The sequence below is a fragment of the Panulirus ornatus genome, chromosome 1 (genome assembly GCF_036320965.1).
Source record: "Panulirus ornatus isolate Po-2019 chromosome 1, ASM3632096v1, whole genome shotgun sequence".
Classification (NCBI taxonomy): Eukaryota; Metazoa; Arthropoda; class Malacostraca; order Decapoda; family Palinuridae; genus Panulirus; species Panulirus ornatus.
Genome location: NC_092224.1, coordinates 25,013,202 through 25,030,436, shown reverse-complemented (window position 1 = coordinate 25,030,436; position 17,235 = coordinate 25,013,202). Strand labels below are relative to the sequence as shown.

The following is a 17,235-nucleotide window of genomic DNA, read 5'->3' as shown; positions in this document are numbered from 1 at the left end:
ACTGTCGAGCCAAAGCATCGTACCGTTGTGCTCAGGGGATTAAAGATTTACCTGCTGGATAGACCAATAGTCAGTCATTTGCTCTTTTGAATTCTTCTAAACTGAAAATGATGTATACAAACGCAGATGGACTGTTATCAAATGGAAGTTCAAGAACCGAATTAGGGAAAAGAAACCTGATGTCGGAATATCAAAGACAGAACTTGTTAAACCGATAAGATCTGACCTAATCTCTCCAGAAGGAGATATGATATGGACAGAAAGAAATGACAAGAAAGGAAGAAGAGTCTGCTTCGATAAGGGATGATAATGTTCTTCCAAAGATGTTGGTAGATGGCTCATTTATGTAGTATATAATAAGAATAATTACAGGTAAGATTTGTATGGAGGTCTTGATAATTTATAAAATCCCAAAAACTGTTAATGAATCAGAGCATGTGTACAAAGACAACCAAGAAAGAACAATCAATGCTTCGAAACGTATATTCCTCAGAGATGATAAAGTTCAGTAATTGGGTATTACAATCACAGAAGCACAGGCCGGGAGACCTTAAATTCTTATGGAGATAAAGTCATGGAGACACAAGTTCCTCGACTATGTACAGGAAAATTTCTTATATGGTAAAGAGAACACTGAATGCAAAAGGGTGTCATGCGCCATCATAAGTGGGTCATATATTTACGCACCAGCTGGAAAAAGGGATTCATATAATGCTTGAGTTTGATCATATGGCCATCATGAAAGGATCAAAGAAGAAACTACACAAAGCTAGTGAATGTCAGTTGGAGCTTGATTTAAGAGATGGTGTTCATCTACCATGATGTAGATCATTGTCATGGAATATTCTGTAAAAGATGCAATGAAGGAACAGGAACATTGACTCCTGTAGCTGTAAACACGGGGAAGGGTTGGAACCGTGACTTGTATTGTTCAATAAATGACGTCAGGAATGTACTATGGAGACTATCTAGGTGGCACTATCCAGCCAATACTTGAAAGGGACTAAGAAACACAGTATGGAGAATTGCAGGATACGCTAGGAGGAGCAGTGAAGCTTTGAAAAGAATTTAGACAAGGAAGAAAAAAACAATTTCTCTATGAATTCATCAGAGGTAAAATGTCAGTTAGAGCAGCTGATCATGTTGAAGGATTTAGAGGGAAGAAATGTAGATGACGTAAACACCAAAGAGCTACATGACAAGTTCAAAAGTGTTTCCTCAATGGAAGAAGCTGTATCTCCAATAGCAGTGAGATAGAACGGGAAAAAGTCTATGAAAGCATTGAAATTTTTAGATATATGAACAGACTACTAAAGGGCCTTACTCATGTAAGACTCATCGTCCTGACGAAGTTGAAGAAGTACGCACATACGCTTGACTCATCAAGTCTCTGGAATCAGGTGAAGTGCCAAAGGTGTGGAAAAGGGGCAAACTTTGTAACTGTCTTTAAGGAAAGAGACCACAGAATAATTACCCTGACATGTGTGGTCTGTAAGATACTATAAAAGATAATCGCAAAGCAAATTGATGACTGCGTGCATAGATGGAGCTGCCTGAGAGAGAGATACCACAGATTCAGGGAAAGGTTATGCAGGGCAAGCCTCTTTGAATACTGAGAGAGTGAGCTCCCATTGAAACAAAAAAGAGAAATGGATGGACTATGTGTATCTGGACAGCCTGAAAGCATTTGACACTATACCTTACGTGAGACTGGCAAGAAAGCTGATTTTTCAAGAAGGAATAGGAGGGTGAGGAAACTCTTTCAATGGATAGAGATTTGCCTCAATGTTAGGGAACAAAGGACCCCTGACTAACGAACCTTTTCAAAACTAGTTGGTTACCAGTGGTGTGCCACAAGGCTCCGTTCTAGGACCATTGCTCTTCTTGATCTTTGTGAGTAACTTTCTGAAATTGTGATCATACCTGATTTTATTTTAAGATGATTCCAAGATCAAGAGGATAGTCAAGAATGGTGAAGATAGCACCAGTTTACCTAACCAAACTCCGGAGTTGGTCTGGTACTTGGTTGATCAACTTCAGCCCGATTAATGCAAAGTAATGCGGATGGAACACGTTGAAAGACTTCGATAGGAGTAACATCCACCTGGAAATAATCTGCAAGAATCTGAGAGAGAGGAACATGGGTGTTGCCAATGTTTTTAAAGTGTCACTAGAGCCTCACTTTAGGAGTACTGTACAAGAAAAGAAATGTAAACTGACAAAAATTGGGATCGTATTCAAATGCATGGACAAGGAAACATCTAGCAAACAATTCACATCGTATCTGAGGACAAAACTAGAATATGCTGCTCGAGTTTGGTCAAGTACGAAGAACTAATACAAAAGCTATAAGGAAGGTAGCATAGATGGCGCCAGGAGTAAGACAGGTGCGGTACAATGAAAGGTGGTTAGAAGACAAAATTTTGTCCACTATGGAAGAGAGAAGGATAAGGGGTCATTTGATGAGGTGAAGAGCGAGTGGTTCTGCTGAAGACTCGTCGACAGAAAGGCCATCACATGATATTAAGTGAGAAATTCACTATGTAAAGGAGTATGTTTGATAGCATAAGGATGGTTAGTGTTTGAATTATATGAATTAAAGAAATTGAGAGCTGACACAACTGAAGTTTAAAAAGTTGTTTGATCGAGAGAGTTCAAGATATGGGCACCCACGAATGTAGAACTTCCTCTCCATACAGTGCAGTTAAACAATTACAAATCAGCAGTTGCATACATACACACACAACTACAAGACACAGAACACCAAGTTAAGTTCTGTTCCACTGGACATCATATTACTGCCTTTGTTCCACTGTACAGTATACTACAGCATGACTCCCTGTGTTATAAGACCAAAGTAAACATTTCCACCACCAAGAGCTTCTACGCGTATCATTGTCACATTTATCATCCTCATTTGGGTCTCAGGTACTACCATGAAACCCGACCCTGAAAGAATTATGCCTATTTTTATCCTGGTGGTTTGTTATTTTCCCTTGACGAGCAGCAAAATGAGACACACGTGGGTATCACTACACTCTCGTAGGAACGCACTCATACTCAACCCCACATTCGAGATTACATGGCCTTGCCCTCTGTAGGAAATGAGATGGGTGTATATCCTGCCTCAAAAAGAAAAGTTATTGATTGGCAGTTACGGACTCGCTGGCTAGGGGAAATAAGAGGGAATCATGGGTGAAGAGAAGGGTGGCAGGTCGTGGATGACGAGTGTGTAAATAAGGTGCAGGAGGAGGATGATGTTCGCGTGTCTGGGATGTCGACGGTAGACCATTTGACTTGGTCAGGGGTAGCAAGTGACGTGTTCTGGACCCAGGTGAGGGAACCACAATGGACTGACTATCAGCTGTTGCCATGAGAGCAGCGATCAGATGAGGAAAGGAGAGTTGCATAATGATGAAGAGGAGGTTAGGTAGATGTTAGAAGTGAGCTGGGTCCGATATTAAATTTTCAACTTAGAGTAAATAGAACAAAGATGCACTTTCCCATACTGGAACTAAGAATTCCCTTGTGTGCAAATGAACATGATTTTCTTAAAAGTTGAGTAACTGTAAAGGAAAATATTTAGGAAAAGACACACACAAAAAATTTTACATGCATTTCCAGCAAGTGCAAACATTTCTAATTCCAGCTGCGTTATGTCGTTAAGGGTTAATGAAAGAAAGATGTCGATCTGAGAATTAATTGAGTTAGACTGCTGTTAAGGAAAAAGATGGGCGAGAACTGCCTTGTTAAAGAGTAATAGTTTGTGAACGAGTTTTCGTTACTATAAATGTAAGAAAGATGGTGTTCCCATACCTGTACGATCGTTATGAGATCAGAACTAAGAATGTGACTCAGAGATGATTTACACAGAAAGTTGTTGGAGGTCTGATTATCTGAACTATAGAAGAGTTTCCTGTAGAGGAAATGTCAAGTGTGTATTAGATTATAGTTGGTGGTGACTGAAAATTCACGGATGCGTAAAGAACAAGGAAGTCACAGAAGACTCCAGCATTTGTGTGAAAGATCATTGTTGTGTTTACGTCTGCACAAAAATACTTTAGATAGAAAATGGGATATCTATGAAATAAGAGAAAAGGGCATGCTTCATGAGGGAAGTCTAACGAGAAGAACCTAACGCCACACCTTGCATCAATATCTAAAAAGTGAACGAATGGATGACTTCAAATCTGTCTGGGAGAGGGACACTGGGGTTGGACTGAGTCGAAAGCTTGTTATCATTGTAAACGCTGAGAGAAGATTTGTCTTTACGTCCAGATGTAGTCTTAGAGTATTAAGAAAAAATAAGAATGGCAATTGATATAGTGGCTTCAGTCTCGAGATATATTTGTCAAATAATAAAGTAAAAGAAAAAAAAATTGTACCGGAACTTGTCATATGTTTTGCTTGTGTACATGTTGTCATGTAGTTGTGTGTGTGTGTGTGTGTGTGTTGTGCTTCCAGTCTTTGCTGGTAGTTCGTTTATTTTCTTTGGATTTCTGCCATGGAAGATTGAACGAAGGTTCCCTGCAGGGGAAAGGGTAATACCTAGTTCCATGGGAAGGATTAGTTGTTTCATTTTGTCTTTATCACACACACAGAGAAACCTTCGGTGAAATGCTGAGAGGTTTATGAAGTAGGTTCCACTCATCATTACTCAGTAGGCAGTATGTGAAGTCTCAAAGACAGGAAAGTGGTCAGAGGACTATATATATATATATTTTTTTTTTTTCATACTATACGCCATTTCCCGTGATAGCGAGGTAGCGTTAAGAACAGAGGACTGGGCCTTTGAGGGAATATCCTCACCTGGCCCCCTTCTCTGTTCCTTCTTTTGGAAAATTAAAAAAAAAAACGAGAGGGGAGGATTTCCAGCCCCCCGCTCCCTTCCCTCTTAGTCGCCTTCTACGACACGCAGGGAATACGTGGGAAGTATTCTTTCTCCCCTATCCCCAGGATATATATATATATATATATATATATATATATATATATATATATATATATATATATATAATAGTATGACATGCTTCATAATTCATTTATCATTGAGAGGTGAAAGCAATTAACAGAAGGAAAAGAAATAGATGTCCATAAAGCATCTGTTGGTTCCATTTCAACTCAGTAGGGCGTGGCTGGGTAAACCGTCCTCTGGAAATATCATTTCGTGTCATATCCAGAAACCTCGTACCAATAACCTGGGGGGCAACATGACAGATGATAAGTCTGCCGCCAGTTGCACAGATGAACGATCTCGATTTCATTAAAAAGAGAGAGAAAAAAAAAAACGAAGCAGATAATGAAATATAGAATATAACCCAAAATGTGTCGAGTGTCCTCGAATGCATCATTAGGATTCAAATACGAATCTAACTTACTTATATCCCCCCCTTCCTGGGATCGAAATATGAGTTAATGAAGCGTACAACAAATATGGTTGTGTGTGTGTGTGTGTGTGTGTGTGTGTGTGTGTGTGTGTGTGTGTTCCCCTCAATACCACTGTGATATCTGATACGATATTGCCAACGTCCCTTCTCCCGGGGGCTCTTTATGTTTGCCCTTCAGCACCCCCTAGTAAACTGTTCAGAAGTGCTGGTCATGACACTCGTACAAACGCTCGTTCGATAGTTTAAAGACGTCATCATGAATACGTCAGAGGCTTCACATCTCTGATACCCTCACAGGGCTGTCTGTCAGAGACGTCTGTTGTCGCATTCCTCATTCCCTTGTACTGCCCACCGACAATGTGCCGTCCATTCCTTTGAACTCTTGACCAACAATATGCTAAACATTCCTTTGTATTGGCCATCATCAATGTGCCAAACATTCCCTTGTACTGCCTACCAACATTATGAACCATTCCCTTGTATTGCTCACCAATAGGGTGCCAACCATTCCCTTGTACTGCTCACCAACAGTGTGCCAACCATTCCCTTGTACTGCTCACCAATAGTGTGCCAACCATTCCCTTGTACTGCTCACCAATAGTGTGCCAACCATTCCCTTGTACTGCTCACCAACAGTGTGCCAACCATTCCCTTGTACTGCTCACCAACAGTGTGCCAACCATTCCCTTGTACTGCTCACCAACAGTGTGCCAACCATTCCCTTGTGCTGTTCACCAACAGTTGTGCCAACCATTCCCTTGTACTGCTCACCAATAGTGTGCCAACCATTCCCTTGTACTGCTCACCAATAGTGTGCCAACCATTCCCTTGTACTGCTCGCCAATAGTGTGCCAACCATTCCCTTGTGCTGTTCACCAACAATATGCGAAACATTCCCTTGTACTGCTCACCAAACAGTAGCCTATCATTCCCCATATGATACTCGCTGACAATGTGCCCAACTTAACCTCGACCAAATCCCTCTCAGACACCACGTATTTTCTCATTTAAGAGTAACTATTCAAGTGAGGAAAAAAAAGACTTGTAATTAGGTATCCAGATGCGAGGTATTACAATGCTCACCTCACGTAATCCGGCTGTAGGTGAGTCATGTAGAAGATAATACAAGGAACAGATGCATAATGATCTTAAGATCTTTTTCTTTCTTTCCTGACTTCATATTTCTCTCTCTCTCTCTCTCTCTCTCTCTCTCTCTCTCTCTCTCTCTCTCTCTCTCTCTCTCTCTCTCTCTCTCTCTTTTATATAACAATTTTTGAAATGGCACCTCACATTCCTTAGGAAACTATGACATGATGACCAGTTCCAAAGCTCATTTACTCGATCAAACCACCTCAGACCAAATGTTGTCATTATCCACCCTCTTCCGTACAGCCTTACTTATAGCCCATGCTCCACATCCATACGGTATCATTGGAACTGCTATACAGTACCTTCAAACATACCCACTTTTGCCCTCCTTGATAACGATCTCTCTCTCACACGTTTTTCAGCTCTCCCAGAACCTTTGTCCCCTCCCCCACCTTATGACTCACTTACGTTTCCATGGTTCTGTTCGCTACCAGATCCACCTCAAGTATTCAAAACACTTCACTTCAGTTATTCTCTATTCAAACTCACATCGACAATTGATCTGTCCCTCTACCATGCTGAGCCAAATAAGCTTGTTTTTATTCCCATCTACTCTCTACTTATTCCTTTCATACTATCTTCCAAACTCAGTCACTAACTTCAGCAAAATTCTCACTCGAAACTGCTACCAGTGCTGGATCATCAGTAAACAACAACTGACCCACTTCCCAGGCCTTCTCATCCCCTACAGACTGCATACTGGCCCCTCTCTCCAAGACCATTATATATATATATATATATATATATATATATATATATATATATATATATATATATATAGAGAGAGAGAGAGAGAGAGAGAGAGAGAGTTAGTTCCAAGCACAAGATCGTTGGGCCAAAGCTTGTCAAGTGTCTTATTTAGTAACTTTAGATCCATGCATAATGATGTCAGCCAACATCTGGTAACTCTAGCACCATGTATGATGACGTCTGCCAACATATCGGGTGTGACGGTGTCTTTCTTAATGATAAACATTCTATATATTCGATACACATTTTATGATACTTTGAGAGAATTAATATCGTATTATCTGAAGATAGATTAATCCTTCTATAATCCAATCAACAAGCAGTCACATTACCTGGGATTTTAAGAATTTTATCATAAATCCCACATGAGTAATTCTTCCAAATTTTCATTAGAAAAAATTTTTGGAAGTTTTTCACAATCACAAATACGAAGGAAGGATTTAGGCTCATGACCAGAGGGACGGTCGGTCGATCTGAGAGGAAATATCTCGTTGGGTGGAATGTGCACCTGTGTGGGAGGAAACTGGACGTGGCACCGGGATCCTATGAGATATGAACCACGAGTCCACGGGGTCTCAGGAGCGCCAAGACACCGCCAGCACACCGAGGAGAGAGAGAGAGAGAGAGAGAGAGAGAGAGAGAGACAGACAGACAGACAGACAGACAGGACTGTACCCATGACAGTACCAACGCATCTAGAAGACAGTGTGGTGAACACCAGAAAGGGACAGAGTACGTTTAGAAATTAAGCCACTAAACGCGACCCAGTGTTAATGAGAGAAAAGTGGCGTGCGCATCGTTCATAAACCGAATGTCTCGAGATGAGATAGGCTCCTCCTTCATAGCACGAAGCTGAGGAAGTATGACAAAGAAGACAGTGTGCGTGTAGATCACACCTCTTAACACACCCTCAGGAGCCAACCACAAACACACCCTAAAGAACGTCTGTTTCACGTATATCTCACAGCTAGTGATGCTGTTGCATTGCCTCACTGTCGGCCCGGGAAGCCCTCGGGTTCCATACCCAATACTGGCCATCCCTACCATAGCTAGGGGACTTCTCCCCAACCCATTACCCTCCACCCTTCTGTATGGCCTGAGAAAACGGGCTCTGGCTGGCTTGATGACCATAAGCTGCTCATAGCCAACCATTAATTCCAGTATACTCATACTAAGTCCTGTATTACCTTTGAATAGCCAAATAGTCGTCCCAAGGTCGTGCCGTCTGTATTCAAGGGTCGTACCGTGTGTACTCAAGGGTCGTGTCGTCTATACTCAAGGGTCGTGTCGTCTATACTCAAGGGTCGTGTCGTCTATACTCAAGGGTCGTGCCGTCTGTACTCGAAGTGGCTAAGATATAAAAGGCCATACCAGCTATCAAGCACCGTTCAGACGGCGACCCACCGTAAACTCCCTACCGATCGCCAGATCCACTCAGCTGGACGATAAGTGTCCACATGTAAACCTCGACACATTTCCTACCATCAGTCCAGACGAGTTACTCACTAACTGCCTCACACTGATACACTCGACCCAAGAGAAAATCACTTCACAGATGAACCTTCGAAAGAACAGTTTAGATCTTGCTTCACTCGTGAAAGAAGGAATCTAGCAATGAAGGCACGAGGCTTCACGAAGTACACAATGTTGCCAATGAGGCTTTCTCCTCTTCTTCTTCTTCTCCTTCAGGTTCTCTGCTTCCAGCGATAGCCTGATTATCTTCAAAATTACTTGAGAAAAATTTCTGGTTAAGGAGGAGCGGGTCCTGAACTCTCTCCTGCTTCCGTGTACCTACTGTGCGATTACTTGTCAGTACTGGTGTGCGTACTGGTGTGTGGCAGTGTTTCTGATGAATGCCGGTCCCTAACGTGTGTACTGGTCTGTACCGGTCCGTACCGTGTGTATTGGATGTGCCATGTGTACTGGTGTGTGCCATGTGTACTAGTGTGTCCCGTGTGTACTGGTGTGTGCCATGCATACTGGTGTGTGTACTGGTGTATGCCATGTGTACCGGTGTTTGCTGTGTGTACTGGAATGTGCCATGTTTACTGGTGTGTATCATGTGTACTAGTGTGTGCCGTGTGTACTGGTGTGGTCCGTGTGTACTGGTGTGTGCCGTGTGTACTGGTGTGTGCCATGTGTACTGGTGTGTGCCATGTGTACTGATGAGGGCCGTGTGTACTGGTGTTTGCCATGTGTACTGGTGTGTGCCGTGTGTATTGGTGTGTGCCATGTGGACTGGTGTGTGCGATGTGTACAGGTGTGTGCCATGGGTACTGGTGTGTGCTTATGTGTGCCATGTATACTGGTGTATGCCTTTGTGTACTGGTGTGTGGCGTGTGTGCTGGTGTGTTGTGTGTGCTGTGTGTACTGGTGTGTGCCTGTGTATTCTAGTGTGTACTGGTACCGTGTTCCGGTGTGTATTGGTATTTACTGGTGTGTGTTTGAGTGTACTGGTGTGTGTTGGTATATCCAGGTCTGTGTCTGTGTGTGCTGGTGTGTATTGGTGTGTGGTGAAAGCAAACGGCTCCCAAGTGCAACCAAGATTAGTGCATCACACACACACACACACACACACACACACAGGATAGTTTGTATATGTTTGCATATCCATACATACATAGGAAACTTATACATGAGATATATATATATATAGAGAGAGAGAGAGAGACGGGTCAACACACAAACAGTAGTCACACACACTAGCTTAAGCCACATACCCATTCATCGACCAGCCCCAAGGAGGTGATGAACACCTGGGTTAGGTATGGGCTGACTGCTTCGCCCGAGATTCAAATTCATACAAGTCCGACTTCAGGCAGGCCCGTGCTGACTCATGATGTGCAATGCTAACCGCGACACTTCAGAAGCCCGTGTGTGTGTGTCGTTATACAGCTCCAGCACCTCCGCTGTGAGGATTCCTATAGCTTCGAAACTGCGCTCCACGCAGGAGCAGGAAGCTAACTAGTGGACTCCTCTGGAGCGAAAAAGTTCTCAACGAGACTCTAAACTCCTCTTCGTCCACTGACGAAGTTAAAACCTCGCCGAAGAGCAATTCTCCTTCGTGATGGAACAACTTACAAAATTGGGAACGCTATACCAATGTTAGTGTGGATGATGCAGCCTTACTCTAACCTCACACGTCTGTCTTCTGCTGGTGGTAGCGCGAGAGGAAACCACAGTGAGAACATCGACCATTGTAGTATCTGTTGGAAATTCCGTTTGTGTTGGTGATTCTGGTGTGTTAAGACCGTTGACCATAAAGATGTATCGGATAATGATCGATGCACCAAATAATGATCGATGCACCGAATAATGATCGATGCACCGGATTATGATGGATGCACCGAATAATGATCGATGCACCGGATTATGATGGATGCACCGGATGATGCTGGAAATATTTTAGAGCAAACAGTTGACTGATCCTTATTATCAACATGCACGGATGATAACGTACACCACACATAACACAGTTATAGAAATGCCACTTTTTTCATAATTCATTATCACCGATTTTCACATCAGTGCTTCATCATGAAAAATTGGTTCACTGTGAAAACTTGAAATCCATGTCACGTTTGTTTAAAGGAAAGATCTAAAACCCGCAAATCTCCAGTAATTTTTGACATGACAAAAACAGTTTAGAAAACACGCGATGGAAGGTGGACCCAATTCTTCGTTTTTTTTTTTGTTTTTTTTTTTCCACATCCCATAACCAAGTGGTTCCCTCAGTGACAGAGGAGGTATCCTGCCTCAATCGATGTAGATTAGAATACTGTCCTGCAGCAGATAATCGCGTCATGGACAATCGGATCTTGTATCATCCAGTACCTCCCATGTCACCCATCCTGGAGTGGACCATATTCCACGTATCATGAAGGAACACATCCATCAGTCGTCTCAACGGCGGAGGAAGAGGGTCGACGCGAACATGATCTCTAAGTGAGACAAACAGATATTGCTTATCACCGCTGACCGTCGTCATACCTCGGTGTCACCGCTGGCGGTGTATGACCGCTCTCTGAACTGGTGGTGACGAGACTCCCAGAGTTCTCATGTCTGGTGTCCTCGCGACCTCGGAGTCCAAGGGCGTTATTGATAAGGTTAATCTCGCCTCAGTCACCGATGGTTAACCCCCCCAAAAAAAACAAAAGAAAATCAACCAACGCCTTCAAGATTGATCCACCCGACCTTATTTGATATCAGATCGTATTACAATGGAGTTCCCGATGTGTTGAACTAATCCTATTTTCCGTATTGCGAAAATTGGAGGCTATTGATCGACGGGTATAAACATCGACATACTGACTCTGAATTGGGAGGTAACGTCGACTTACTGACTCTGAATTGGGAGGTAACATGATTTATTTTTTTATCGTCATAAATTGTTTAAGATTCTGAAAGGTTATATTGTAGTCTGAAGGCACTCACGCCACCACGTAAGGTCAGTACGCTACCAGAAGCGATCTTGCATAAGGTCTGTCTATGATACTCTTCCTTGAAAGATAAGGTCACTAGCATCAACTCCTCCAACATTTCCTTCACCAATGATTAAGTCATTACCATCAAGTCCTCCAACATCTTCCCCAACGATAAGGTCACAGTTATCAATTTCTCCAACATTTCCATCACCAGCAATAAGATGACTACCATCAAATCCTCCAACATTTCCTTCACCAACAATATGTATCATCAAGTCCACCAAGATTTCCTTCAACAATGACTTCACTAGCATCAAGTTCTCCAACATTTCCTTCACCAACAATAAAGTCATATCACTACCATCATATCTACCAACATTTTCTTCACCAATAAAGGTCTGGAGTATCAAGAACACCAACACTCGCCTCACCAACAACAAGGTCACCAGTGAGGCTCGAGACCTCCTGGAGGAGTGGGATCATGACGATCCTCACCAGCAACGATATAGTCACCAGCAGGATGATTACCAACACGGGGTCGTCACCAAGGGTCAGCTCACCAATCCTCAGACCGTCCTACTAATATATATATATATATATATATATATATATATATATATATATATATATATATATAATACGAATCATTATATGATCACTATTTTCGTTCCTACATTCTTATTCATTAAGACCTGTTGTATGTGGAAAACATATATATATGTGATGTATGTCTCTAACATTTTCTACGTAGAGTATGTCATAATGACAGAATATAGACGTAAAAATTAGTGACCGTATCCTTATGTATCTCGGTAATATCCCGTAAATGGCTAATGCACCAAAAACCTCGGGAATAAAGAAAAAAGATATCGCCAGATATTTTCTTTAGTACTATATTTTTTGGTGTATATATGTGTGTATATATATATATATATATATATATATATATATATATATATATATATATATATATATATATATATATATTATATAAGGCAAAAGCTGTAATACTCGACATAAACAAATTACATTTTTCCTTCATTATTTTTTCCGTGAATCATTATAATTATTATCATTCCGTCGTCTGTGTCACCAGCGGAGCGGAGCTCACCAACCATCCTGCCGCCCCTGCCCAGGAACCGTTGCAATAACCGCCCTCCAGAGCCCTTTATATATATATATATATATATATATATATATATATATATATATATATATATATATATATGCGTGTGTGTATAAGATAGATAGAGATAGTTAGAGAGGTGGTTGTATTTCTTTAACGTATAATCTTGTTACTTCGTTTGGATCTAGTACTTGTTGCTATGGTTGATGCCTGACCAGCTAGCATACACCTCCCCCGGCCGAGGCTACCGCCTGACGGACGGAGCCGGGCGGGCTACCCACACTACCAAGGAGAACATGCATTCAGGCGTCATGACGGACGGGTTGGTGACTTACTTGCAAACCTCGGGTCGGAGGTTGAGGTTCCATACCAGGAGGCGGAGGCAGGGGCGGCGTAGTGCGAGAGGTCGGTGTTGCAGTACTGGTAGGTGGAATGCGTCCCGAACTGCGCCATGTGCGCCATCGGGCTCATGCCGTAGGGGTTCTGCATGGCGGCGGCGAAGTCGTTGACGGAGGCCGACGCGGCGATGCCTGAGGCGGCGAGGGTGCTGCTGCTGCTGCTGCTGTTGCCGCTGGAGCCCCGCCCTGCTGCTGCTGCTGCTGCTGCCGCCGCTGCTGCTGCTGCAACGTCCACAGTCGAGGCCAGGGTGTCCAGAGGGCTTAGCAGGGAGGTCACGGAGAAGGGCTGGTTCGTCCTGGGGCTCCCACTCATGACCTAATGCCCCACCATGGCCCTTGCCACTGAGCAGCCCTCGCCTGACGCTCTTTGGCACGTCCACGCCCGTCACTGTCACGCCGCCAGGCCCCCCTCTCCTCACGCGACCCTCAACGCCACGACGGTAATAGCCGCACAACGCGAACAACCTGTTCAACAAAACTGTGCCAGTGTCAATCGTCGGTCAAGCGCGGTAAACAGTATCAACGCGACGGGCGTGTAAGCCCTCCTCAAGACCGTGAAGGAGCGCGTAGAGCAAGAGTCCCCCCTCAGGTACGTCACAAAAGAAATGATCTTGACGGAGTCTCGGTATTGTAAAAGTCAAGAGTCACCTTGGGGTCAATCGATGCCGCGACACCTGGAACGAGGGGGCGCCGCACCTCCTCATTGGCGCCGAAGATATGGATCACAGACTCGATGGCACTCTTGAGTCACCTTCAGGTCAAGAGTTACACTGGCGGCACTACGGATAAAAGTGCGTCCTCACAAGAGCCTGGCACCTGATCACTTGTGCTCTCCTTGCCCGCGGCGGAGGCAGCTTGCGGCTGCGGATGTCTTGCGGCACGTGGCTCTCCCGGTTTTTACTAGAGGGCTCGTTACATTTAATGCTGTGTGAGAACCAGCAAATGAGCTTAGATCTGGCTTCCAGTAATATGATAGCACTGGCTTGATAGCGAGTGGAGATTGGAGAGCACTCTGAGCCTTCCGACATTTTCCTAACCAAGCTCAACTTTACATCTTGCCATCTGGGGGCGGAGCGATTGGACCCGCGAGCCATTGAGCGCGCGTAATTTCCTGCGGGGGCGGAGTTTGGACCGGGTTCAACCAATGATAATGCGCGAAGCGCCGTCAAAGTCAAATCCCACCAATCAATAGCTGAGGCGGAAACACTTAATATGATTGGCTGGTCTCAAGTGCCTCCCCACTTGAGATTGGTCCATAGATTTGGAATATTTGTGAACTCACTGCGGGGTGGCTATGAGAAATAACAATGAGAGGAAAAAGAACGAATACTAAACTGAAAAGAGACTGTTTTACAGACGAAAAGAGCAGAATAGAGAGACGTTGGCCTGTGCATTAATATTACATTACAGACAGTCGACCATGTTGGGGGGCGCCAAATTAACGACCCCTTTGTTCCCCTCAACGATCTCCTGCCGCACCGCACCGCACTGTTACTTTCTTCCCGGGCGCCCGCTTCACCGTCGCCGCCAGGCCGCCGCACCGGGCCGCCTTCCTACCTTGCCAGACGTAATAACCGGGGCCGGCAGCTCCTGCAGGAGGCTCGGCAGGGGACGCTAATGACAAAGGAGGCAGCGGGGCGAGAGCGTCCACCGTTACCACCCCCCCGTAAAGGTCCTGCTGCGGGGATAAAATGCTTCCCTGGTGACCTTTTTTGGACCATTACGAGTGAATACCATGATCTTTGTCCTAGCGTTCCTATGTCCATGTCTCCGCCTCCCGGGTTGGTCCCCCCCAATCTCTCCCCAGCCTCTCTCTCCCTCCATACCCTCCCCTTCTCCTGCCCTCCCCCTTTATACCAACCCCCTTCCCCCCCTCCAACTCCTACGACATGACAGGGCCTGGCCTCCGTGGTCGTCCTCTCGGCCTCTGAATATTTCAGGTGATTATTCACCCTCACGTTGCCGTAGGTCATTATGCTGCACCGGGATAGTCATCATCTTCCGTCGCTCGCAAGGACAGGCCAACCACCACTTGTTATCACGCTAGCGATGACAACAGATGACCCAGTAGTACTCATGTTTTCCCCAAAAAGGAAAGAAAAAGTACCTGGGGAAAATCTATCACGTAATCACAAGACCCTTTTTTTCATGATACAAATTCTTCCTCTCATCGCCCTTCTTCAGCAGCGGATACTCCATGTTCCAGGCACAGCTTCCAGTGTTTATCTTGGCCCAGCTTCCCTCGCCCCTGCGACTGGAAACACGTGTGCCGCTTCTGCAGTCGAGTCCTCGCCGTCAGGAAAGACAACACAGAGACCACGACAGATAAACACGACGTCCATATAGGGGCGGCGGCCGAGCTAGCGGCGGGCCGGCCAGGACCTGCCCCCCGCGAGATGCTAATGCTACTCCTGAATAAGGCGACGACGAGGAAGTCAATAAACTTCACTTCACAAGAGTACGGTGCTTCAGCATGACGAAATATTGTCTTACTCTCCGTCACGGAGCGTTGTTGCTACATGACCCGTACGGTCGAGACTGCTGGAGCGCACTCGAAAGCTGTCATCAAAACTCATCCGTTAAAGATGATAAACGTTTTCAAACTGCCAAACACAATCGTGAAAGCCCTGATGGCAAGATTGCACGAGCCATGAGCCATCGTCTCTCCCTTTTGCTTTTCATTGTGTCCTTTTTCTCTCGTCCCTCTCCCCATCCCCTCTCACCCCCAACTCTCCTCACCCCCCTCAGCCCAACACAGACCAACACCTCCCTGACGCCGCCCTCGAGGACCACCCAGACCAGCAACCGCCTGACGGGGGCGACGAACCGCCATCAAAAGCTCACGTCGGTTCAGTCTCCAGCAGCCACACTCGGTATATCTTATCTGGTGTTTAATTACCCATCGACACTCCCACGACATCAAATCCCGCCGCCCTCCAAGCCCTCCAGGGGCAATTCTCTAAGCCTCGGGTACCCCTACAAGTTGTTGAAACACTTGCCGACTCAGGAGCACCATCGAACACCCAGAGAGGCGCTTGAGAGACCGACCGGCCCTGCTGAAGCTCTCGTCCCACGTCCCAAGAGCTTCACGGCAGGAGGAGGAGGAGGAGGAGGAGGAGTAGGAGGAGGAGGAGGAGGAAGAGCAGGAGGCAGAGGAACCGGACCAAGGAGGTGTAGTTCTCACCTGGGCTGCGACAAGACTGTGGCTGTGAGGATGTAGCCTGGGTTAATTGGAAGATGATTCACGGGCGTGGAAGTAAGTGCTCTCGCAAAGTGAGGAACAGAAGGGGCGAGAGGGGAGCGGGGAGAGAGAGACGGGCGGCGGAGGTGGTGGGAGCCATGTGAGGTGGGGAAATGGCTTGATCACGAGGAGGGGACGACGAAGGACGTTGGTGAGAAGGAAAGAACTCTCATCCGGGGACGGAGGAAACGGAGTTTACTGGAAAAGGAGAACAATTGAGCAAACCGAAGAGGAAGAATTAATGACCGCACGGGGTAGAGAGTACGTGGGGAGAGCAGTGGGTTACACGGGGAGGGGAAGGAGGGACAAAGGAGTGCACGGGGGAGGAGGAACTGAGGTGTACACACGAGGGAGAGGGTAGAAATGAGTCCACGGGCGACAGAGAGGAAATTAGTGCACGTGGGGAAGGGGAAGAGGCTAGTGCAAGGGGAGGCGGGATTTTTCCCTCACCTCAGGAGGTGAGGGAAAAGAGCTATACGCTGGGTGGAGGAGTAGAGCGGCACACGGGGCGGGGGAGCAGAACTATACACTGGGTGGAGAAGGAGGGCGCCGCAGGGGATGGTGGAGCAGAGCGGTTCAGGAGGGTGGACGAACGTCGAGGTACGTAGAAGAGATGGAAGATAGGAGGACACTGGGAGCGTACGGGAAGAGGAAGACTAGGAGACGGGAGGGGGAGGAGTAAGACAAGAGGCGTGTGAAGGAGGAATACAAGACACGGGTAGAAGAGAAAGACAGGAGACAGTGAGAAGACACAATAGCA

At 45.5% G+C, this 17,235-nt stretch overlaps 2 protein-coding genes across 2 annotated transcripts in view; one reads left to right on the top strand and one right to left on the bottom strand.

Annotated features, from left to right (window-relative positions):
- The window catches only part of LOC139764693 (thyroid transcription factor 1-like), a 99,296-nt gene extending 85,044 nt beyond the window's left edge, over positions 1-14,252 (bottom strand). Inside the window, exon 1 of the mRNA XM_071691606.1 lies at positions 13,172-14,252. Coding sequence (XP_071547707.1) covers positions 13,172-13,547 — 376 coding nt within the window. The 5' untranslated portion in view covers positions 13,548-14,252. The remainder of the gene's footprint in view (positions 1-13,171) is intronic.
- Positions 1-17,235, top strand: part of LOC139764625 (protein croquemort-like) — a 280,032-nt gene that overhangs the window by 22,819 nt on the left and 239,978 nt on the right.